Source organism: Megascapheus bottae, chromosome 6, assembly GCF_031878675.1.
Source record: "Megascapheus bottae isolate mThoBot1 chromosome 6, mThoBot2.hap1, whole genome shotgun sequence".
Classification (NCBI taxonomy): Eukaryota; Metazoa; Chordata; class Mammalia; order Rodentia; family Geomyidae; genus Megascapheus; species Megascapheus bottae.
The window spans coordinates 50,632,303-50,651,816 of NC_143514.1; the positions used below are offsets into that span (position 1 = coordinate 50,632,303).

The 19,514-nt window shown below is 49.6% G+C and overlaps 2 protein-coding genes across 2 annotated transcripts in view; both read left to right on the forward strand.

Moving 5' to 3' along the window:
- Orc1 (origin recognition complex subunit 1) overlaps window positions 1–1,444 on the forward strand; it is a 28,882-nt gene extending 27,438 nt beyond the window's left edge. Inside the window, exon 17 of the mRNA XM_090334833.1 lies at window positions 285–1,444. Coding sequence (XP_090190959.1) covers window positions 285–479 — 195 coding nt within the window. The 3' untranslated portion in view covers window positions 480–1,444. The remainder of the gene's footprint in view (window positions 1–284) is intronic.
- Window positions 1,445–4,405: 2,961 nt separating this feature from the next.
- Cc2d1b (coiled-coil and C2 domain containing 1B) lies at window positions 4,406–19,273 on the forward strand. Its single transcript, XM_090334835.1, has 25 exons — window positions 4,406–4,533; window positions 5,922–6,004; window positions 7,852–7,996; window positions 9,610–9,713; window positions 10,382–10,540; window positions 10,852–10,977; window positions 11,152–11,308; window positions 11,453–11,634; window positions 11,790–11,865; window positions 11,968–12,078; window positions 12,159–12,289; window positions 12,531–12,603; window positions 12,772–12,902; window positions 13,255–13,366; window positions 13,447–13,619; window positions 13,962–14,087; window positions 15,128–15,186; window positions 15,262–15,378; window positions 15,777–15,850; window positions 15,955–16,013; window positions 16,216–16,267; window positions 16,723–16,822; window positions 16,974–17,064; window positions 18,212–18,341; window positions 18,599–19,273. Exons 2-24 carry the CDS (start codon window positions 5,939–5,941, stop codon window positions 18,338–18,340), a joined length of 2,553 nt encoding a protein of 850 aa, XP_090190961.1. The 5' UTR covers window positions 4,406–4,533; window positions 5,922–5,938; the 3' UTR covers window position 18,341; window positions 18,599–19,273.
- The last annotated feature ends 241 nt before the right edge of the window (window positions 19,274–19,514 follow it).

Consider the following 19,514-nt stretch of genomic DNA (forward strand, 5'->3'; position numbering starts at 1 on the left):
TGCCGGGGGGGGGGGGGGGGGGGGGGAGGGGGTCGGTCATGCCAAGGTTGGCTTTAAACTGAACAGTGAACCTCAGATCTCAGCCTCCTGAGTAGCTAAGATTACAGGAGTGAGCCACTGCACCCGGCTTCCTATCCCACTTTCTTGCATTTGTGTATCGTTGAGACGTGCACTAATACCTTTTGGATTATTAGGGATTCTGGGACCCTAAGTGTCCACTTTTTATCAAGGAGAAATGATCAGATATCTTTCCTTTTGACTTCGGCTTTTCTTTTTCAATTTAGATATACACTCAGCATGTGGCCCTGTGCAGAATGGAGGGACTACCCTACCCCACCATGTCAGAGACCATGGCCGTGTGTTCACGCCTCGGTTCCTGCCGCCTTCTCCTGGTGGAGTCCAGTAGGAACGACCTCCTACTTCGTGTGCGGCTCAACGTCAGTCAAGATGATGTGCTGTATGCACTGAAAGAAGAATAAAAGCTTCAAGAGAGGCTGCCTTTTAATGGACCTAATTCCTTTTTCCTCCTTTTTTTGTAAAGATGAAATCATAATCCTACCTCTACCTCTCAGGGTGCTGGGGTTACAGTTGTACATGCATCAGCACTCCCAGCTTCTGATTTTCCTTTTTGCACATGGAATTGTTGTACCCAAATATACTAAATGGAAATGACTGTTGTGTATTTTACATTTTTTTTTCCCAGTTGCAGGGCTTGAACTGAGGACCTGAGCACTGCCTTGGATTTTTCTCAAGGCTAGAGCTCTACCCTTGAGCCTCAGCACCACTTCTGGCTTTTTCTAATGTGTGGACCTGGTATTAAGAAATACATTAATAGGGGTCAGGAGTGTGGCCTAGCGGTAGAGTGCTTGCCTAGCATGCATGAGGCCCTGAATTCAATTCCTCAGTGCCACGTACACAGAAAAAACTGGAAGTGGTGCTGTAGGTCAAGTGGTAAAGCACTAGCTTTGAGAAAGCTCAAGGACAGTGCACAGACTGAGTTCAAGCCCCAGGACTGGCAAAAGGAAATAATAAAGCACTAGTGAGTCATTACTGTAACCCTAGCTATTCAGGAAGCTGAGATCTGAGTGCTGCAGTTCAAAGCCAGCCTGGGTAGGAAAATTAATGAGAATACTCTTTTTTTTTTTTTTTTTTTTTTTTGCCTGTCTGGGGCTTGAACTCTGGGCATTGTCTCAGAGCTCTTCTGCTCAAAGTTACCATCCTACCCTTGAGTCAAGCCCAACTTCCCATTTTCTAGAGGTTAATTGGAAATAAGAGTCTCAGGTACTTTTGTGCCCGGGCTGGCTTTGAACCATGATCCTCAGATCTCAGCCTCCTGAGTAGCTAGGATTATAGGCATTGAAGAACAGTAGCTAAGCTAAATGTAGCTAGACTGAATCCATCTTGTGAAAACAGCCTCCGTTCTGTAAGAGTGAAGTTCTGAGAAATCCCCTCACCGCCTCTTCTCAGGAGAACTGCAGGGTGGTCCATCAGATGTTGACTCAGAGAGCTCGCAAGGACACTCAAAGGTCATCTCTAGGACAGCAGCTGTGTTCCACAGCCAGCAAGGACACCTAAGACTAAACTTCTGAGGGAAACCATAACATCAGAACCGATAAGAAACTGAGGAATGTCCCTGTGTAAAAGTTAACTAAAACATGAGGCTATGAAAATGAAAATTAAAACTTGTTTATTCTGTACTATAAAAGCTGTGCTAATTCTGTACTCGAGAGGCCTCCTAGTGTCACTGGTTTCTAAGACCCGGAGGACCAAGCTCGAACTTGCTAATAAACGGCTCTTTGTTGCTTGCATTGGTCGTGGACTCCAGGGGTCTATTAGGGAGATTGTGAACTTTGGGCACAACAGCATGAGCCACTGGAGCCCGGCCCTGAAGCATTTTTTTAAACATGTAACAACAGGTTTCCATGAATTGTGTTAATCTGTACACAGAAATAGGAACTCCTGAATGTACAGTATGTCATGCCCTGCTTTAGATGTTGGAGGTAGCTAAATGAAGCAAAAGGCTATGCCTTTGTGGAGTCGCCTGGAGTCTTCCATTTCATTATAAAAATGTTAATTCTGGGAGTTTGGCCTAGTGGTAGTGTGCTTGCCTAGCATGCACGAAGACCTGAGTTCTATTCCTTGGTACCACATACATAGGGAAAAAAAATATATTAAATAACTTTAAGAGAAAAAAATAGGAACGAAAACTTAAATTGTTGTTTGTCATAGGGCTTGAACTCTGCGCCTGGGAGCTGTCCCAGAGTTCTTCAGCTCAAGCCTTACTCTTGAGCCAAGCCCTACTTCCCGTTTTCTAGAGGTTAACTGGAAATCAGAGTCTCAGGTCCTTTTGTGCCTGGGTTAGCTTTGAACCTTGATTCTCAGATACTAGCCTCCTGAGTTACTAGGATTACAGGAGTGAGCCACCACACCAGGCTTGAAACCTAAATTTTTAAAAATGATGAAGCTGGTTCTTTGAGAAGTCGCCCCCAAATGAAGAAATTGTAAAGTTTTTGTCCAATAAATTGTAAGACCTCTAGGTATTAAGAGTCAGATGCAATCACTGGGCACTGGTGGCTCATGCCTATAATCCTAGCCACTGAGGAGGCTGTGATTTCAGGATCATGATTTGAAGCCCTAGGCAGGAAGGTCCTTGAGAATCTTATCTTCAGTCAGAAAATAGTACCATTAGAAAATGGTAATGCGCCTTGAGGAAAAAAATAAGAAGCTCAGAGTCAGACCCAGGCACTAAGTTCAAGCCCCATGACAGGAAAAAAAGTGAGGTGCAATGTTTTAGCTGAAAGAGACAGCTTTGCATTTCCATGAGCACATAAATTTTTCAGCCTATTGTTTCTTCTAGGGATGACCTTGGTCTTGCAGGGTCAGAATTAGGTAGTATTCATTAGGAAAAGTGACTAGCACAAGATGGGGCAGGGAACAAAACAAGCTGAGTCCATTTAATATCCCTCCCATATCCTCATCCCCCTAACTTGCTATATAGGATAAGGAAGTAAGAATTTTACCTTTTTTTTTCCTTTTTGTTAATAGTGGGATTGATTGAACTCAAGACCTACCACTTCCTAGGCAGGTTCTCCAGCCCCTTTCTTCATTGCTTATTGTCTTATTCAAATAAATTTTTCCTAGGCAGAATCTCACTTTATGCCTGGGTGGGTGTGGGCTGTGATCCATCTAGTTTGCGATTTCCCTTGACTCTGAAGATACCAGACATGAGCCACTCTGCCAACCCATGAGTTGAGATGGAGTCTGGAATTTACTTTCTGCTTGTCTGCCTTCAAGATTTTAATTCCTCCAAACTTCACCTGAAAGCACCAAATAACAGGGCCATGAGTGTGGCCTGGTGGTAAAATGCTTGCCTAGCATGCATAAAGCCCTGGATTCGAGTCCACAGTACGACATACACAGAAAAAGCTGGAAGTAGTGCTATTGCACAGGTGGTAGAGCTCTAGCCTTGAGAAAAAGCCCAAGGACAGTGCTCAGGCCCTGAGTTCAAGCCCAGGACTAGCAAAAAACAAACAAAAATTAAAAAACCATGCAAACAATCACATATAGAGAAAGCATCTTGTCAGCAGAGGAACTGACAAGGAACAAACAAGAGTTTGTCTTTGAAGAAGTTTTTATAATCTAGAGAGGCTAAGGGCAGGATTTCCTGCAGGATGTGAAAATCAGAAGACTCCATTTATGGTGGGTTAAGACTTAATGGCAGCTGCTTGTATAGTAGATAAGGGGGCCTGCTGTTATCAGTTATGGCCGTGAATGACCAAATGGAATGTTACTTCAAGGTGAGAGAGAGGGGCTGGTTATCAGCTGCCTGCACCAAAAGGGCCCTTCGGTCGGGGAAAGCAGCACGTCACCCACCGAGCAGGCGTCAGCAGCCTAACTTTCAGCCTTTTGAAATAAGATCTTAGGTCGCCCAGGAGGGACTTCAACTCCGCGTCCCTCAGCTTCAGCCTCCCAGAGTGCACTGTGCTTTGCTCGTTTTGTCCGTACTTTTAGCCTGCTTCCTAACGGGGGAGGAGTACGTCCAGCGACTCCTTTTCCCTTCCCTTCCCCCCATCCCTCAGTATGAATTGGGAGCCCAGCGAGGCAGCTGTCTCCGCCCCGCCCCCAGGGCGGGCGAAGGGGCGTGGCCACAAGCTCCCTAGGCGGTGGCCCGGGCGAGCAGGTCCAGAGCCCGGGTGTGGGGATAACTGGAACCAGGAAGGGTCGCACCCTCTGTGCACAAGCGGCTGGAACCCGGACAGCCCCGACGCTCGGGTCAACAAGTCTCAGCGTACCTGCTTGAAGGCGCCTGCGCACTCCGCACCCCGCCCTCGCAGTCACCTGGGGAATCCACCCGTCTGCTTCGCCTGGCACATGCGCAGTGCCCGCTGCCGGGCCGTGGAGTCACGTGTTCTGCCGAGCCGCCTTCGGGGCGGGAGCTTCCTGTCGCTTCCAGGGCTGCCGCCCGGGGGCTGCGGGGAGTCAGGGTGGCGTCGGGCTGGAGAAGGCCCGTGTTTGGTTCGGAACCACCGCGAGGTACGCCGCTTGCCCGCTCCTCCCTCCCCGCGTCCTGGGGATGTTTGGGGGCGGCCGGGGAGCCGGAGGCGGCTGGGGCGGGGCCGGGCCATCGCTGACCGTGCGGGAAGTGGGGGGGTGGGGCCGGCGTCGCCTCCCGCGGGCTCCTGGTCCCTCGGCCCCTGCCGGGGTCCCCGCGGAGCCGCGGACGGGGAGAGCTTCGCTGACCTCGCCTTTCTCCCGAGCCCCGTCGCTCCCACGCCTGAGCTTGGCGGACGCCGCCGTTGCTCTTGTCACCGAAACCTGACACTTGGAGTCCCGATTGCTCACTCCGGCGCGCCCGCACCCCCGACCCACCTGACCGGCCCGGCCCGCCTCCCGCCGCCCCCCGACCCGCCCCTGCCACCGCGCCTCGCTGCTCGGAGCCGAGACGGTCCCCCACACCTTTCTGCACCCTGAAGTTTCTTCTTTCCTCGGGGCTATCGGACTAACGCCCCCAACACCTTTAGGCTTGTAACCCCTATTCACACTTCCGTCCTAGCTTATACCATTGCTGAGCTCCTATTTTGGTTTGTGCCTCAGTAATACCAGCCCTCCCCCCAACACACAGACTTTCTAGTAGCCTTTCTGCAAGCCAAACCATTTCTTACTTCAGATCCATGATCAGGATCGCTTCGAGCCCTGTACTCCTTCCTTTCTAAACTTCATGACTCAGCACAGGTCTCACCTCCAATCAGCTCTCTCTCTGAGCTGGGTAAGGAGCCACCTCTGGGCAGTCATAGCTCCTTCTGCAGCCGTGTGTTCTTGGTTTGCACTCTGTAAGTGTTCCTTTGAAGCCTAAGACAGTAGCAGGTGAATGACTGCACTCCCAGTGGCTGGTCTGTTGTCGTGGAGGTCCCACCAGTGGTGGGAAGACAGCAGAAAAACATCCAGTCAGATTTCTTTAGAGCAGAGCTGTCCCAGGAAATTGCAGTGATTTTTTTAAAAAAGTATTCTCTTATTTGCGCTGTGTGATGGTAACCACTAGCCACATAGAGCTGTCGACCACTTGAGATGTATCTGTTATTGGCTGAAGAACTGCAGTTTTCATTGTAATTAAAATCTAAGTGGAAATAGCCACCTCTTGCTGTCTGAATGTACATTGCTGTTGTAGAGCTTTCCTAAATCCTACCCAGCCTTCTACCCTCCCTGTATGCAGTTACTTCCTTAGATCTGCCTTCTAAGTTTGTCATTTCAGTAACTAGAGTGTGCATCTGCACTGGCCACTAACAGTCCCCTCCCCGTCTCTAGAGTTAGCATTTTACCTGAAACCCTGAGGCGTTAACCCCACCCTGACCCTTGCTACTTCTGTTAGGAGCACCATTCCTAGTCTGCTCCAGTCTGAGGCTCTTCTGCTCCCTACCTGATAGGTATCTAGGCCACCAAGATGCCAGGGCCAAGACCTCGGAAGGGCCCTCAAGCCAGTGGCCAGGGTGTGGCAGCTGCCAAGCAGGTATGAATGTGATTTCCATCACCTTAGTCAATTGGGTTGGGATCCTTAGACAGCTTCAGAAAATTGGGTCACCTATGTGATTTTTCTGTTTCTAGACTTAAAGAGTATTGCATCCTGCAGGTGGCAAACTCTTAACTAGAGCCTGCCACACAGGGGTGAAAGGCCTGACTTCTCCTGGATTTTTGTTTCATGCTGGTACTGGGGCTTGTTCTCAGGACCTCCTGCTCTTGCTTGGCTTTTTCACATAAGGGTAGAACACTGCCGCTTGAACTGCACTTCTATTTCTCACCTTTTGCTGGTTAATTGGAGTCTCTCAGGTTTTTCTGACTAGGGTTGGCGTTGAACTTTGATCTGCTCAGCCTCCTGAGCTAGAATAATAAACATACGCACTCAACTCCATCCTGCCTTTTTTTTTTGCCAGTGCTGGGGCTTGAGCTCAGGGCCTGGGCACTTGTCCTTGAACTTTCTCAAGGCTAGCACTCTATCATTTGAGCCATAACACCATTTCTGGGTATGTGGTACCAAGGAATCAAACCCAAGCCTTTGTGCATGCTAGGCAAGCACCTAGTGCCATCCATCCATCCTGCATTTAACCAGCAATCTTCCTGCCATGATCGTTCTATATGAGCCATCTGGAGATTTCAGCAGCCTCTGAAGTTCAGGATGTTCTTGTGTTCTCTAGTGCAGACCTCAAAGGCTGCCCACATAGGCTCCTCCTTTCCTTATAGCCAAGAATATTAACAGGGCTTGAGGAATGTAGCCAGTGAATGGGTGGACTTTGTTGCCTAGACACATAGGGTAGTGGACCAAAGTAGGAGATGGCGCTGTGTGTGTGTGTGTGTGTGTGTGTGTGTGTGTGTGTGTGTGTGTGTGTGTGTGTGCGCGCGCGCGCGCGCGCGCTGGAGCGCACACATGTGTCTATATTAAGATTTCTTAATCTTTTTATTTTTAGATGGGAGGAGCACAGAGGGCATAGATTGAACTCCCAAAGATCTTATTTTAAATCCAATCCTGTCATTCATAAAACTCGGTTTCATTTGACCTGCCTCTTCTGCAGTAATCATGTTTATGGACACAGAAAGTAGAACGATGGTCACCAGAGGTTGTAGGGAGGGGAGAAGGGGGAGTTAGTATTTAATACATACAGAGTTTCAGACTGGATGGATGGGGGTGATGGTTACACAACAATATAAATGTACTCATGCCACTCAATTCCATACTTAAAAGAGCTAGAGATGAAAAATCACACTGTGTTTTACCACTGAAAAAAGTAATGAGCCACTGCTGGGAGTGTGACTTGGTGGTAGAGGGCTTGCCTACCATGCATGAAGCCCTGGGGTTGATTCCTCAGTACCACATACAGAGAAAATGCCAGAAGTGGCCATGTGGCTCAAGTGGCTCAGTGCTAGCCTTGAACAAAATTAGCTCAGGGACTAATTAGTCAGGACTCACTTGAACCCAGGCCCTGAGTTCAAGCCCCAAGATTGGCAAAAAAAAAAAAAAAAATAGGAGGGGGGCTTAGTTATGGTAAAAAAAACATCTGTAATCCCAAAGCCAGAGGCTGAAGCAAGGCCAGCCTGGGCTACCCAGCGATGTATGTAGGGTTAGTGTAATCAGGTATAGTGCTCGTTCAGGACCTGGGACCTGTTGCTGTTGGTGGTGGTAGTGGTAATAATGACGATGTAGTCCTGTTGAGGTTGTTGAAAAGTTCCCCACATTGGCAGGTGTCAATTTCCCTTTCTGCATATTGGGTCTACACTGATGTGGGCTTTGGGAACGCACGCCCGGCTCCTGTCTGGGCTCTACCCTCGCTCATTGTATGATTCTTAAGAAACCTCTCCCGTCAGCTGGGGCTTTTTGTGGAGTTCAATCCTGAGGACATGCTGCTGGGGATGGACGAGATGGAAGATGACGGGGACCTAGAGGCTGAGCTGCTGGCTCTCACAGGGGAAGCCCGGAGCACAGTCAGGAAGCCAGCACCCAAGGCACAGGGTGAGTTTCTGCCACTGGGCTGGGCTCAATTCTGGGATCTATGTGTGTATGGTGGATAGGGTGGTCGACTTACAGCCTGAAGGAGCTAACCACATCCTTTGGTCCTTTTTTGTGCCAGTCCTGGGGCTTGAAATTGGGGCCTGCGTGCTGTTGCTGAGAGTTTTGTTCAAGGCTAGTGTTCTACCACTTGAGCCACAACTCCATTTCCAGCTTTTTTATGGTTACTGGGAGATAAGAGTCTCAGACTTTCCTTATTGCACTGTCTTTGAACCATGTTTCTCAGATCTCAGCCTTCTAAGTAGTTAGGATTATAGGTGTGAACAACTTGTGCCTGGCTTTCCTTGGCCTTTCTGATACCCACACCCCTCTCAGCTCTCCCACCAAGAGGTCAATCACCTGTTGATAGGACTTCTCTCTGTCCCTGAGCTATTGCTCGCCCTTGTGGACAAATCTTATTCTCATTGTTTTTGTTGTTGTTGTTTGTTTGTTTTTTAATGTATAGAGGGGTTACAGTTAATTTGTCAGATAGAAGGTGTATTACTTCTCACACATTGATACCCCTTCTCATGTTTTTGTCCCCATTTCCCTCCCCTCATTCCCTCCCCTCACTGTTAACTCTATACCCACTAGGCTTAGCCAAGTCGTGGTGCCACAGTGGGCCTAGTTGTACTGGGCATAGTACTTACATAAAGATTCTGCCAAATGAATAAGTGAAATCTCCCTCTGTTGCCTGCATAGAGATAGAACTCTTAGGCCTGAGAATATGCGGGTGGGGAGGGGTATTAAATCTTCCTCAGAGAGAATCATTCCTTCTCCCACGTGTCACTGCACTGGGGGACCATGAGTGGATGGGGAAGGGGCCACTGATCTGTACCTGCTTTAAGATTAGACAAACCTGTGTACAACCCCCGCTAGCTAGTTCTCAGTTTACTCAGTATAAAAAATGAAGATAAAGCCGGGAACAGTGGCTCATGCCTGTAATCCTAGTTACCCAGAAGGCTGAGATCTGAGGATCAATGTTCAAAGCCAGCCTGGGCACAAAAGGATCTGACACTCTTATCTCCAATTAAACTCTAGAAAATGGGAAGTGGGGCTGTGGCTCAAGGGTAGTGTGTTAGCCTTGAGCTGAAGAACTCGGGGACAAGGCCCAGGCCCAGGGATAGCGTGGAAGCCTTGAGATGAAGAGTTCAAGGACAGCACCCAGGCTGAGTTCAAGCCCCATGACACCCATCCCCCCCAAAAAAAGAAAAAGAAGATAGTATTACCCATCTTGCAGAATTGTTTTGAAACTCAACTGGATGCTAAAAAATCTTTACAAATGTGAAACGTGGTTGGAGGCAATGGATGAACATGCTTAAGAACTACTGCAGAAATGTAGCAGAAGAGGCAGCTTGTGGCTTGTTGCAACCCGAGAGAGTACCCCTCCCTGACAAGGGTTTTTAGCTGGGTCACAAAGAAAGGAGTTTTCTGACTGAGACTTTTCTGTGGAAAAGAAAGGGACATATATGTCCAGCTGGACATATATCCTAATGCAGTGGATTCTAGATGTCCTTTTCTTGTCCTGAACCTTATTTGAGTTATCCTGACCTTCTGTGACCCTTTCTTTCCCCCAGCACCTCTGCCCATGGCCCACATTGAGAAGTTGGCAGCAGATTGTATGCAAGAAGTGGAGGATGAAGATGAGGAGGAAGGGCTGGAAGAGGATACAGAGCTGCTGGTGAGTCTGCGAGTCTGTTCAAGCTTGGGCCTGGTAGGGGTGAAGGCTGAAGGACAAAAGGCCTTGGGTTTGCCTCTCTCTGTCCCAAGTTTGTCTTCCTGCCTATGTAGTACAAGACTTCTCTCCCTTAACTTCTGTATGAGCTCTGAAGTGGGGATTCTCAGATTTGGTCTTTGCTGTTTTCAGTGTACTTGGTCAGATTAAAGAAATGTTGGGGGAGAGTAGAGTTGTGGCTTAAATGTTTGAGTACCAGCTGTGAACGAAAAAAACCCATGCAAATGTTTGATGCCCTGAGTTCAAGCCCCGATATCAGCACTAGAGCTGGGCACTAATAGCTGACACCTGTAATCCTAGCTACTCAGGAGGCTGAGATCTGAGGATTGCAATTCAAAGTCAGTCTGGGCGGGAAAGTACATGAAATTCTTCTCATCAGTTAACTACTGAATTGGGGGGAAAAGGCCAAAATTGGAGCTGTGGCCCCAGTTTTGTGTAGAGTACTAACCTTAAGCAAAAACTCATCGAGAGAGTACAAGGACTGGAATTTGAGCCCAGGCACCAGTGCAAAAATGTAAACAAAATAGAAATGATTTGGTAAAGGACACTAAGCACAGCACTTGTCATGGATGTGGTTACGAGGTCTCCAAATTTCTGGAACTTGTGTCTCCCAGACAGAGCTGCAGGAGGTCCTGGGTGTGGATGAGGAAACTAGATCACTGGATGGTGATGAGGCCAAAAGCCCAGACCTCTCTGAGGAGGATAAGGGACTGGAAGACACTGAGCCTTCAGTGAAGACAGCCTTCCTCATGGCTTCCCACCCAGGGACGGAGGTAGGTTCTGGAGGGTGGGTATTCCTTAATAGCTTCCCTAAAGAGAAGCTACCTGAGAGAAAGTCTCTCTGGCTGTGAATGACCTTAAAGGCTTCTTTGTCTTCCCAGAGTATCCCTGGAGCCATTTCTAGGCCTCCATAGATTATCTGGGCTTCTGAGCCTGTCTGACTCTGCCTCATACCTTGGGATTTGGGGCTCTTTTTTGTCCTGGAGTCCCAGAGCTCCATCTGGGAGCAGCTTCCTCACAGAGAAGAAATGGCAAGAGCCTAGCTGGCTAGGAGTGGCGCAGCCCTAAGATGAGCTATCTACAGGTTGGCGAGCCTCAGGGGCTGCAGGCTTTGTTGGAGGAACGGATCCAGAACTACCGGGAAGCTGCGGCCAGTGCCAAGGAGGCAGGTGAAGCTGCTAAAGCCAGGCGCTGCGAACGAGGCCTGAAGGTGAGTTAGGAACCTCGGGAGAGGAAGGCTGCGGGTAAGCAGCAGGATAAGCCGCACAAGTGGAAGAGAGGCCTCTCTCCCAGCCTGCTGGATATGATGGACCACTGGCCTGGCTTTGAGCAGGGCCCACGTAAAGATGGCTGCCTGGGATTCTGAACAAATTTTCTTCCTTAGACTCTGGAGTCACAGCTTGCTGCTGTGAGGAAAGGCAGAAAGATTAAGGAAGATGAGATCCCACCGCCAGTTGCCTTGGGCAAGAGGCCTCCTGCCCCGCCGGAAACTAATAGAAACCCTAAAGTGGAGTCCCAAGCTCTTCCTGCCATGGACCCAGGTAGCTGGAGACACATAAATACTGCCTGGTTCCCAGGGTCAGCCCGTCCCTCCATTGCCACCCGGCACACCTTCCTAAGTGGAATCCTAAGTGCACTCTCCTGTCACACTTACTCCCTTTCTGGGCCATTTTTGTTCCGCATAGACAATACTTCCCAACATGAGACCAGCCTCTCAAACAGCTCAGCCATTGCTGCCTCACCTGACTCTGATCCAGACCCACAAGCCTTGCTCTTGGCTCGACAGAGAGAGTACAAAGTGGCTGCTCTCAGTGCTAAGCGGGCTGGAGATCTAGACCGGGCCCGAGAGCTCATGAAAATTGGGAAAGTAAGTCACCTGGCTTAGAGGTACTGCACTGTGTTGTGTAGATGTAGAAGTGGAGCTCAGAGAGGGAGCCAGACTGGGTCTGGGTAGACTGGCTTGTGGGGGAGTTGTTGAGGTTCACTTGGTTACATCTATAACTGCTCTTCTCCCTACCACAGAGATTTGGCGCTGTCTTGGAGGCCCTGGAGAAGGGGCAGCCTGTGGACCTGAGTGCTATGCCCCCGGCACCTGAGGGTCAGTGTGGGAGAGCGAAGGAATCTGCTGAGCGGGAGTTGGGTGTTCACAGTTATAGGGCTGGCCAGGCACCCCACCAACACTTCTGCTCTGGGTCCCCAGATCTGAAGGAACTCCCACAGACTTCTCAGGCACCTACAGCAGGCCCAGGCCCGTCCCCAGCAGTGGAGCAGGTACAGCCAGTAATGGCCCCTGCCATCCCCGCTACCCCAGGTAGGACAGGCTGTGGGACTGGAGAGGTGGGGCTTGGGGAGAGGCAGGCAGAGCTGATGTCCTCTCCTTACCCACCCAAGTGGGCCCCGCAGAGCCACAGACAGTGCTGGATGCCCTCCAGCAGAGGCTGAATAAGTACCGCGAGGCTGGCATCCAAGCCCGGGCCGGCGGGGATGAGCGCAAGGCTCGGATGCATGAACGAATCGCCAAGGTGGGTGCAGGCCCTTTGGACCCCTGTGCTGGCCTCTCTCTCTGGCTGGCTGCTCCCTGTCTTTCCACTCTTCCCATTAGTCCTGAGCTTCTCTGGTCTCCATCTCTCTTTCTTGTTTTATTATCTCATGGCTCTTTCTCTCAGAGTTCTTGTCTTCCCCTATCTTTTCTCCCATCGTTGGGCATGGAACCTGTAGACTTCAGTCCACCAGAGATTCTTCCCTCTCTTCCCTTCTGTACAGCAATATCAAGATGCTATTCGTGCACATCGAGCTGGACGGAAAGTAGACTTTTCTGAGTTGCCTGTTCCTCCAGGTGAGCGGGGCTCATTTATTTGAGGAGGTCTCTGAGTGAGAAGTAGCAATCCTCATCTATCTACACTCTTGGAAACCAACCATGGCTGAGCCATGAAAAGACCCTCGGCAGCCTCGGAGGTACGTCCCTGAGGCTGCTGTCTCCCCTCCATTCTGACTCTCCTCACAGGATTTCCTCCCATCCCTGGCCTGGAATCCAATGTGGGCACCTCAGAGGACTCAGTGGCCACTTTGGCAGCTGCCCATAAACTAGCCTCAGAGGATACGGCCCCAGCAGATGAAGGCGAGGATGAAGACAAGGTTTGGCTGAGGGCCCAAGACTCCAGAGCACGGTGGGTGGACACAGCAGATGAGGGGTAAACCCAGACCCTGTGGTCCACACTTAACAACTCCAGTGAGGTCAGTACCCTTGTCTGTATTTTAGTTCTGCCCATGGCAGAGCTAGAACTCAAGCCCAGGTATTTCTGGCCCTGGGCTGCTTCAGCTCTTAAGGTGCTGTAAAATCCAGGAGGAGAAGCCTCTAAGCTCCCACAACACAATGAATTAATGCAGCATTAGGAAAAGCTCTTAACTCTGGGAGATGCCTCTGGGGGATGCCACCTACGCATGGGGAATGACCGCCTGACAGCCTGCTGGCCGCCTGCAGGGTGAGGCCCCAACACAGGCCCCAGTGGCCAAGAAGCCAGCACAGCCTTTGGGCCCTCCATCCCGCTCCTTACCTGAGTCCAAGGCCTCAAGTTCTAAGGAGTCACTGAGTCCATCTGGTGAGTTGGAGATGAGCAAGCTGTACAAGGATCTTGAGAGGGGATCTTGACTGCCCTAACCATTGGCCCTTTCCCTTCAGTGCAGCAGCAGCTGGCATTGCTGGAGGCTCGGAAACTGCAGTACCAGCGAGCAGCTCTGAAAGCCAAGCGCAAGCAGGACCTGGAGCAGGCCAAAGCTCACATGCGTGTGGCCAAATGTCTTGAGGCTCAGATTGCTCAGGCCAGGGTTGGCCAACCTGTTGACCTCTCAAAGGTGAGTTCCACCTGGCTGTACCCAAGATTTTCTCCCATGGAGGTGGGGGCCAGGCTTGACAGGCAGGCTTGAAAGAACACATTTGGATAAGAAGAGGTGACAGCTGGCAAAGAACCTTTTGCTAATGCCTTCTTTCCATCGGGAGAAGTCAAGGGAAGGAAGCATGCACCTCTTGTAGTCAGAGGTGACAAGGCAGGACAAGGCCAATGAATGGGATAAATGGGTTTCTGTCATTGGAGGTGGGGGAATTAGAGAAACATTTGGCGAGGATTCTTACATTTGTGGGGCTCAGTAAAGGAGTGATTTGACTCTTGGGCCCGAGGGGCCTGGTGATCTGGGCAGGTGCCTTCACCCTTGACGGATGAAGAAGGTGACTTCATCCTCATCCACCATGAGGACCTGCGACTCTCCCAGAAGGCGGAGGAGGTATACACCCAGCTACAGAAAATGCTCCTGGAGCAACATGAGGTCAGTAGGCTCCCGGCCTGCCTCTTCCTTTCTTTCAGCACCCTGGGGCTCCCTGTGGACAAAAGCATGGGGCTGGGGCTAGGAGTGTGGCCTAGTGGTAGAGTGCTTGCCTAGCATTCACAAAGCCTTGGGTTCGATTCCTCAGTACTACATACACAGAAAAAGCCAAAAGTGGGACTGAGTTCAAGCCCCAAGACTGCCCCCCTCAAAAAAAAAGCATGGGGCTCAGAGTAGGTGGGTCTAATTTTAGTTCTTTTACTTATCAGCTGTGTGCCTTGAATAAAGAAAGTACTTCCCTTCTTGAAACATACTAACGTCATGTGTAAAATGGGGGATGCTAAAACCTTCTTTCTGGATGTTTTAGGATGGTTTGAGTTGAGACAACATGGTTAAGGAAATTGGACTTTGTAAATGTGTTCCCTTTCATGTATCTATCTGAACTGCTGATTGTTTGGAAGAAGTCTGCCTTCTATGGGGTTTGGGTTCAATTTGTGTGTGTGTATGCATGTGCACATGTGTGCATGCGTGTGCTAGTACAGAGGCTTGAACACAGGGCCTTGCACTCTCATTTGGCTTTTTCACTCAAGACTGGCACTCTACCACCTGAGCCACAGCTCTACTTCTGGCTTTTTGGCTTACGGACTCCAGGCCAGGAGTTTGGCCTAGTGGTAGGGTGTTGCCTATGCACAAAGACCTGGGGTCAATTCCTCGGTACCACATACATAGAAAAAAGGCAGAAGTGGTAGAGTACTAGCTTTGAGAAAGCCCAAGGACAGTGCTCAGGCCCTGAGCTCAAGGCCCAGGACTGGAAAAAAAAAAAGTCTTACTCAAGTTTCACAACTCTCAGCAGTCTGAGTAGCAAGGTTTAAGGCATGGGGGTGCCTGAGTTTTGCCTTCAAGAGGGGAAACAGCAAAAGCCTTGTCAGAAGAGGCTGGTGGGACTTGGGATATTTGCTAGGGGAGGAGAAATGAGGCTACAGAGGAAGGTCAGTCTTCACAAGCCCTGCTCTGGCTCATAGTCACTTGAGCTCATTTTTTAGAAGTGCCTGCTGTTCTCCAAGCAGTTCATGCACCAGGGCAATGTGGCTGAGACGACCCGGTAAGCACCAGGGCTCGTGGGGTGGGGAACAGACAAGAGATTTGCCCTGCTCACATTCATAACCATCCCTGGCAGGTTTGAGAAGCTTGCTGAGGACCGGAAGAGACAGCTTGATATTCTGCAGCTGGCTCAGGCCCAGGGCCTCGACCCTCCAAGCCACCACTTTGAGTTGAAGACATTCCAGACTGTGAGGTGCTAATGCCTAAGGGAATCAGTGGTCCTCTGCAGGGGTGGGACAGAAGGGTGGGAGCAAAAGACCAGAAATGGTCTTGAGTGAGATTTCCTAATGCCTCAAGCAGTGGGGAGGGGAACTGTAGTTCAAAGAGCTCTATTCTGGAGTCCGAAACAAGGTGTGTTTGTGTACCATTCTGCCCCTTCTAGCAAGATATGTTTTCCTGGGGGTGGAGATGTAGCTCAGTGGTAGAGGGCTAACCTGGCATGTGCAAGGCCCTGGGCTGGATCCCCAGTACTGCAAGTTGTTACTGTCTCTTACCTGAGGTTGTCACTTCTGGCCATCATTCAGCAGGGCAGGTAGGGATTGTTCTACCACTCGCTTCACTTCAGGCTCTCACCATTCTTCTTGGCCATAGGATCTTCTCAGAGCTTAATAGCACAGAAATGCATCTGATCGTAGTCCGGGGAATGAACCTCCCAGCCCCTCCAGGTAATACGAGTGCAACCCTACTGTAGGAGGATCTGGGCCCAACCCCACGCTAAGCCTTAGGCTCTGGCTGCTTCCTCTTACCCAGCTCCCTTTTGTCCTTACAGGGGTGACCCCTGATGACCTGGATGCTTTTGTGAGGTTTGAGTTTCACTACCCTAACTCGGTGAGGCTCAGTTAGTTAGACTCCTCAGAATCTCAGAACTTTGCTCAATTTCTGTCTGTGGGTGGGCTGGCTATAGAGGGGCTTGAAGACCTTCCAGCTTGTTCTCTATAGGGTTTCTTCCCTCCCCACTGAAAGAATCCAGAGTTCCTGGCCCTGTAGACCCTGTTTTTCAGGTGTCCTGATTATGCCCTCTCTGCTTTAGGACCAGGCTCAGAAAAGCAAAACTGCTGTGGTAAAGAACACAAACTCACCAGGTGAGTGCCACACAAGTGTCCACTCTCCCTGCCATCCTGTCGGTGCACAGCACTGGTGTTTCCAGAGTACTTTCAGACCTCATGATCTTACTTGGTGTACTCAGCTTTGGAAACGCAGGCATTATTAACCTTTCTCTTACATAATTAGGGAAATTGAAGCATAATAAGGTAAAAGGACTTGTCTGTGGTCTCAGAAAGCAAGGACGTGTTAGAATTCCAACTTGCACTGAGGCATCTTTATTCAGAATAAACTTTAAGTCCTTTCCACTTTATTACAGTCTGTGTAAGACTGTGTACACTGCTTCAAATTCCTGGACCTACACGCTCTACCTCTCCCTCGTGTCACTCACCTGAATTGCAGACCGAGGTCAGGAGAGGAAGCCTGTCATGGTACTTTTCCACTTTAGGCAATCTCTGGGAGTCAAGCTCCTTCTTTCCTTCTCCATCTTTTGTAGAGTTTGATCAAGTCTTTAAACTAAACATCAACCGAAACCATCGGGGCTTCAGGAGGGTGATTCAGAGCAAAGGAATCAAGTTTGAAATCTTCCACAAAGGGTGAGATTTCTTTCGGTAATGCTACTAAAGCGGGCAGGGAGACGGTTGTCTTTTGCTGCCCTCTTGTCTGCTGCTCAGTTCTGAATGGGGCTTAGCCAATTCATTTCTTCCTTCTCAAACAGTAAAATCCTCTGCTCCTTTTGGCTTCCAGATCCTTCTTCAGAAGTGACAAGTTAGTTGGCACAGCACACCTGAAATTAGAGCGCCTGGAGAATGAGTGTGAGATAAGAGAAATCCTGGAGGTAGGCATTCCGTGGGCAAGCCTCTGGACTTTGTAAGAGAGCCAGTATTGATGAATGCCAGCTTTTTCTGATGTGCTATGGAATAGGTGCTCTCCCCATTTCCCAGATGGAAGAGGTTTAGAAAGAATGAAAAAGTCTGATAGGAAGTAGCCATGCTGTTTCCATAACATCCAATCCCAGGGATAATGGATGAGAGAAGACTCTTGTGGAGACTAATATACAGCTGTGACACTTGACAGACAGATTCCTAGGTTTCTAAGGGTAGGGCTAGCCCCTAGTGGATTAGCCTCATGAAGAAGTAAAACGAGCTATGGACTTGAAAGTGATGACATATTTCTGGATAAGTGACTCATGAGGATGCAGCTAGTCTATGCTTTGATTTTCCTCCCAAGATCGCTCCTCAAATTTCCATGAACTGATGATTTCACAGGCAGGGGACTCTTCCAGACTTCTCAGACAGATAGGGAGACTTGGATCAGGGATGAAAATGGGTTGTTAGTTCCACATAGTGTGCCCTGTACAAAACCTGGTCCAAACAGTCCTTAGTGGAGCTTAGGAGACAGCGCTTTCTCCATTGTACTACCCCAATGTCCTGCCTGCCTGGCGGAAGAGAGGACTTTTTTTGGAAGTGAGGCCTGGTTTGTACTGGCCTTGTGGAGGGCAGTGAAATTTATCAGATCTCTGGCAGTGCTTTGTGTTTCAAATGCCCGCCCCTTCCTGCAGCGAAGGAGGGTGGAATGGTAGGTAGGGAGAGACCCTTGGCTTGCTTCTAGTCTTAACTCCCATATAGTCATACTCTCCAGGCCTTCTGTGAAGTAAGAGTTCAGGCTTTGGTTTTCAGGCTGCTTCTTGAAGCCAATGTTCTTTTTTTTTTTTCCCAAGAGTTGCCATTGGAATTGAGGGGAACCCGAGTGAGTAGAGCCAGGGGTTTCTCATAATCTCTCCTACTAGAGACAACTGACGCTAACTTGCCTCGATTTCTCTATTACTTATTCCTAGGACTTACCTAAATCAGCCACACATTAAGGGAGAACAAGGCTATCTCCTTTGAGATTCTGATGTTAGCACTGCAGGACACCTTAGTGCTTCTCTCCTCGGGGCCTGCCTGTCCTTTAAGTTACAGTATCCATCTCTGTGGTTTTCACAGGTCCTAGATGGAAGGAAGCCCACTGGCGGGAAGCTAGAGGTGAAGGTGAGGCTGCGGGAGCCTCTGAGTGGCCAGGATATGCAGATGGTCACTGAGAACTGGCTGGTCCTGGAGCCCAGAGGCCTGTGAGGTGGGCAACTCTCTGAACCTCAAAAATTCTGTCTGGGCCCCACAGAGACCCTTCTCGTACTCACCTTGTATCTGGGGAGAAAGCCTCAGTTTCTCTTCTCTGAGGCAGAAATCTTGGATAGGGCTCCCAGGTTGCATTGATTTTCCTCTGAAGAGGGATGGAAACCTTCTAGTTCTTAACGGTTTTCAGGAAACCCCTTCTAAAGTATTTGCTTCTGCTGCTGTTTAAACTGACTTGCTTTGCTTTTGCCCGTGCAGCAGGTGTTCAGCATGGAGAGACGCAGCCAGCAGTGGTGGAACCCATTGGCTTTCCCCAGCTTCACTAGCTTTGAAGGCCTTTGTACATAAGAGATGCTGCTACATAAGCACCAAAGACCTAGAGTATGGGCCCTACTAACCATGCTTCTGGGCTTTCCTCGTACTGGCCCCTTCTGAGCCTTCATGGAAGCAGGCTGGATCCCAGAAGCTCCCCGACCTGCCCTAAATGTGGGCGAAGGCAGGAAGGATTCCCTCATTGCTCTGTCATGGAGTACTACAGCCCCTAACCTCCGCACTGCAACTGTGTGCAGCTTGCCCCAGCTCCCAGTTGTACTATTTCTGGATGTGCCTTTAAAAGATGTAACTGAAGAGACGGGACATGGGAAAGGTGACCGGAACCTCTTGCTCGGGAAGGGCAGTGTTCCGTGATGGCTGGTTAGTGGCAGCCTGTCCTGTTCAGCCGAGTTTACCCAGCTCTGCCTGTGCCTGTGCCTTTGATCCTGACAGCTGCTGCATTAGCCTTCCTGCTTCCCAAGGGACTCAGTGGAAGAGGAAAGATACTCATGGTACTACTTCGGTGGGAAATTAGGGTAAGGTTGTATCTTGGGTTTGGTTCACGTACCTAAGAAGGAAGACTGATAACAGAGGAGAAAATACATCTATATTTATATTAAAGTTTATGTAGTCATTTTTATTTAAGAAACTAGGTCTGGCTCATTGTAGGAGTTTTATTCTCAGCACGCAGTGTAAACCATCAGTCTAAAACAACAGTCCTCTTTAAAAGCCAAGCTTACAGTAACATTTAGCCACTGCTCTTGTGGCTTCCACATTTGAGAGAAGAGAAGGGGAAGGAAGCCTTGCCCCTCAGCTGATTCCATGTTTTTTGTTTTCCAAAAAAAATTTCCCTGTAGATGGC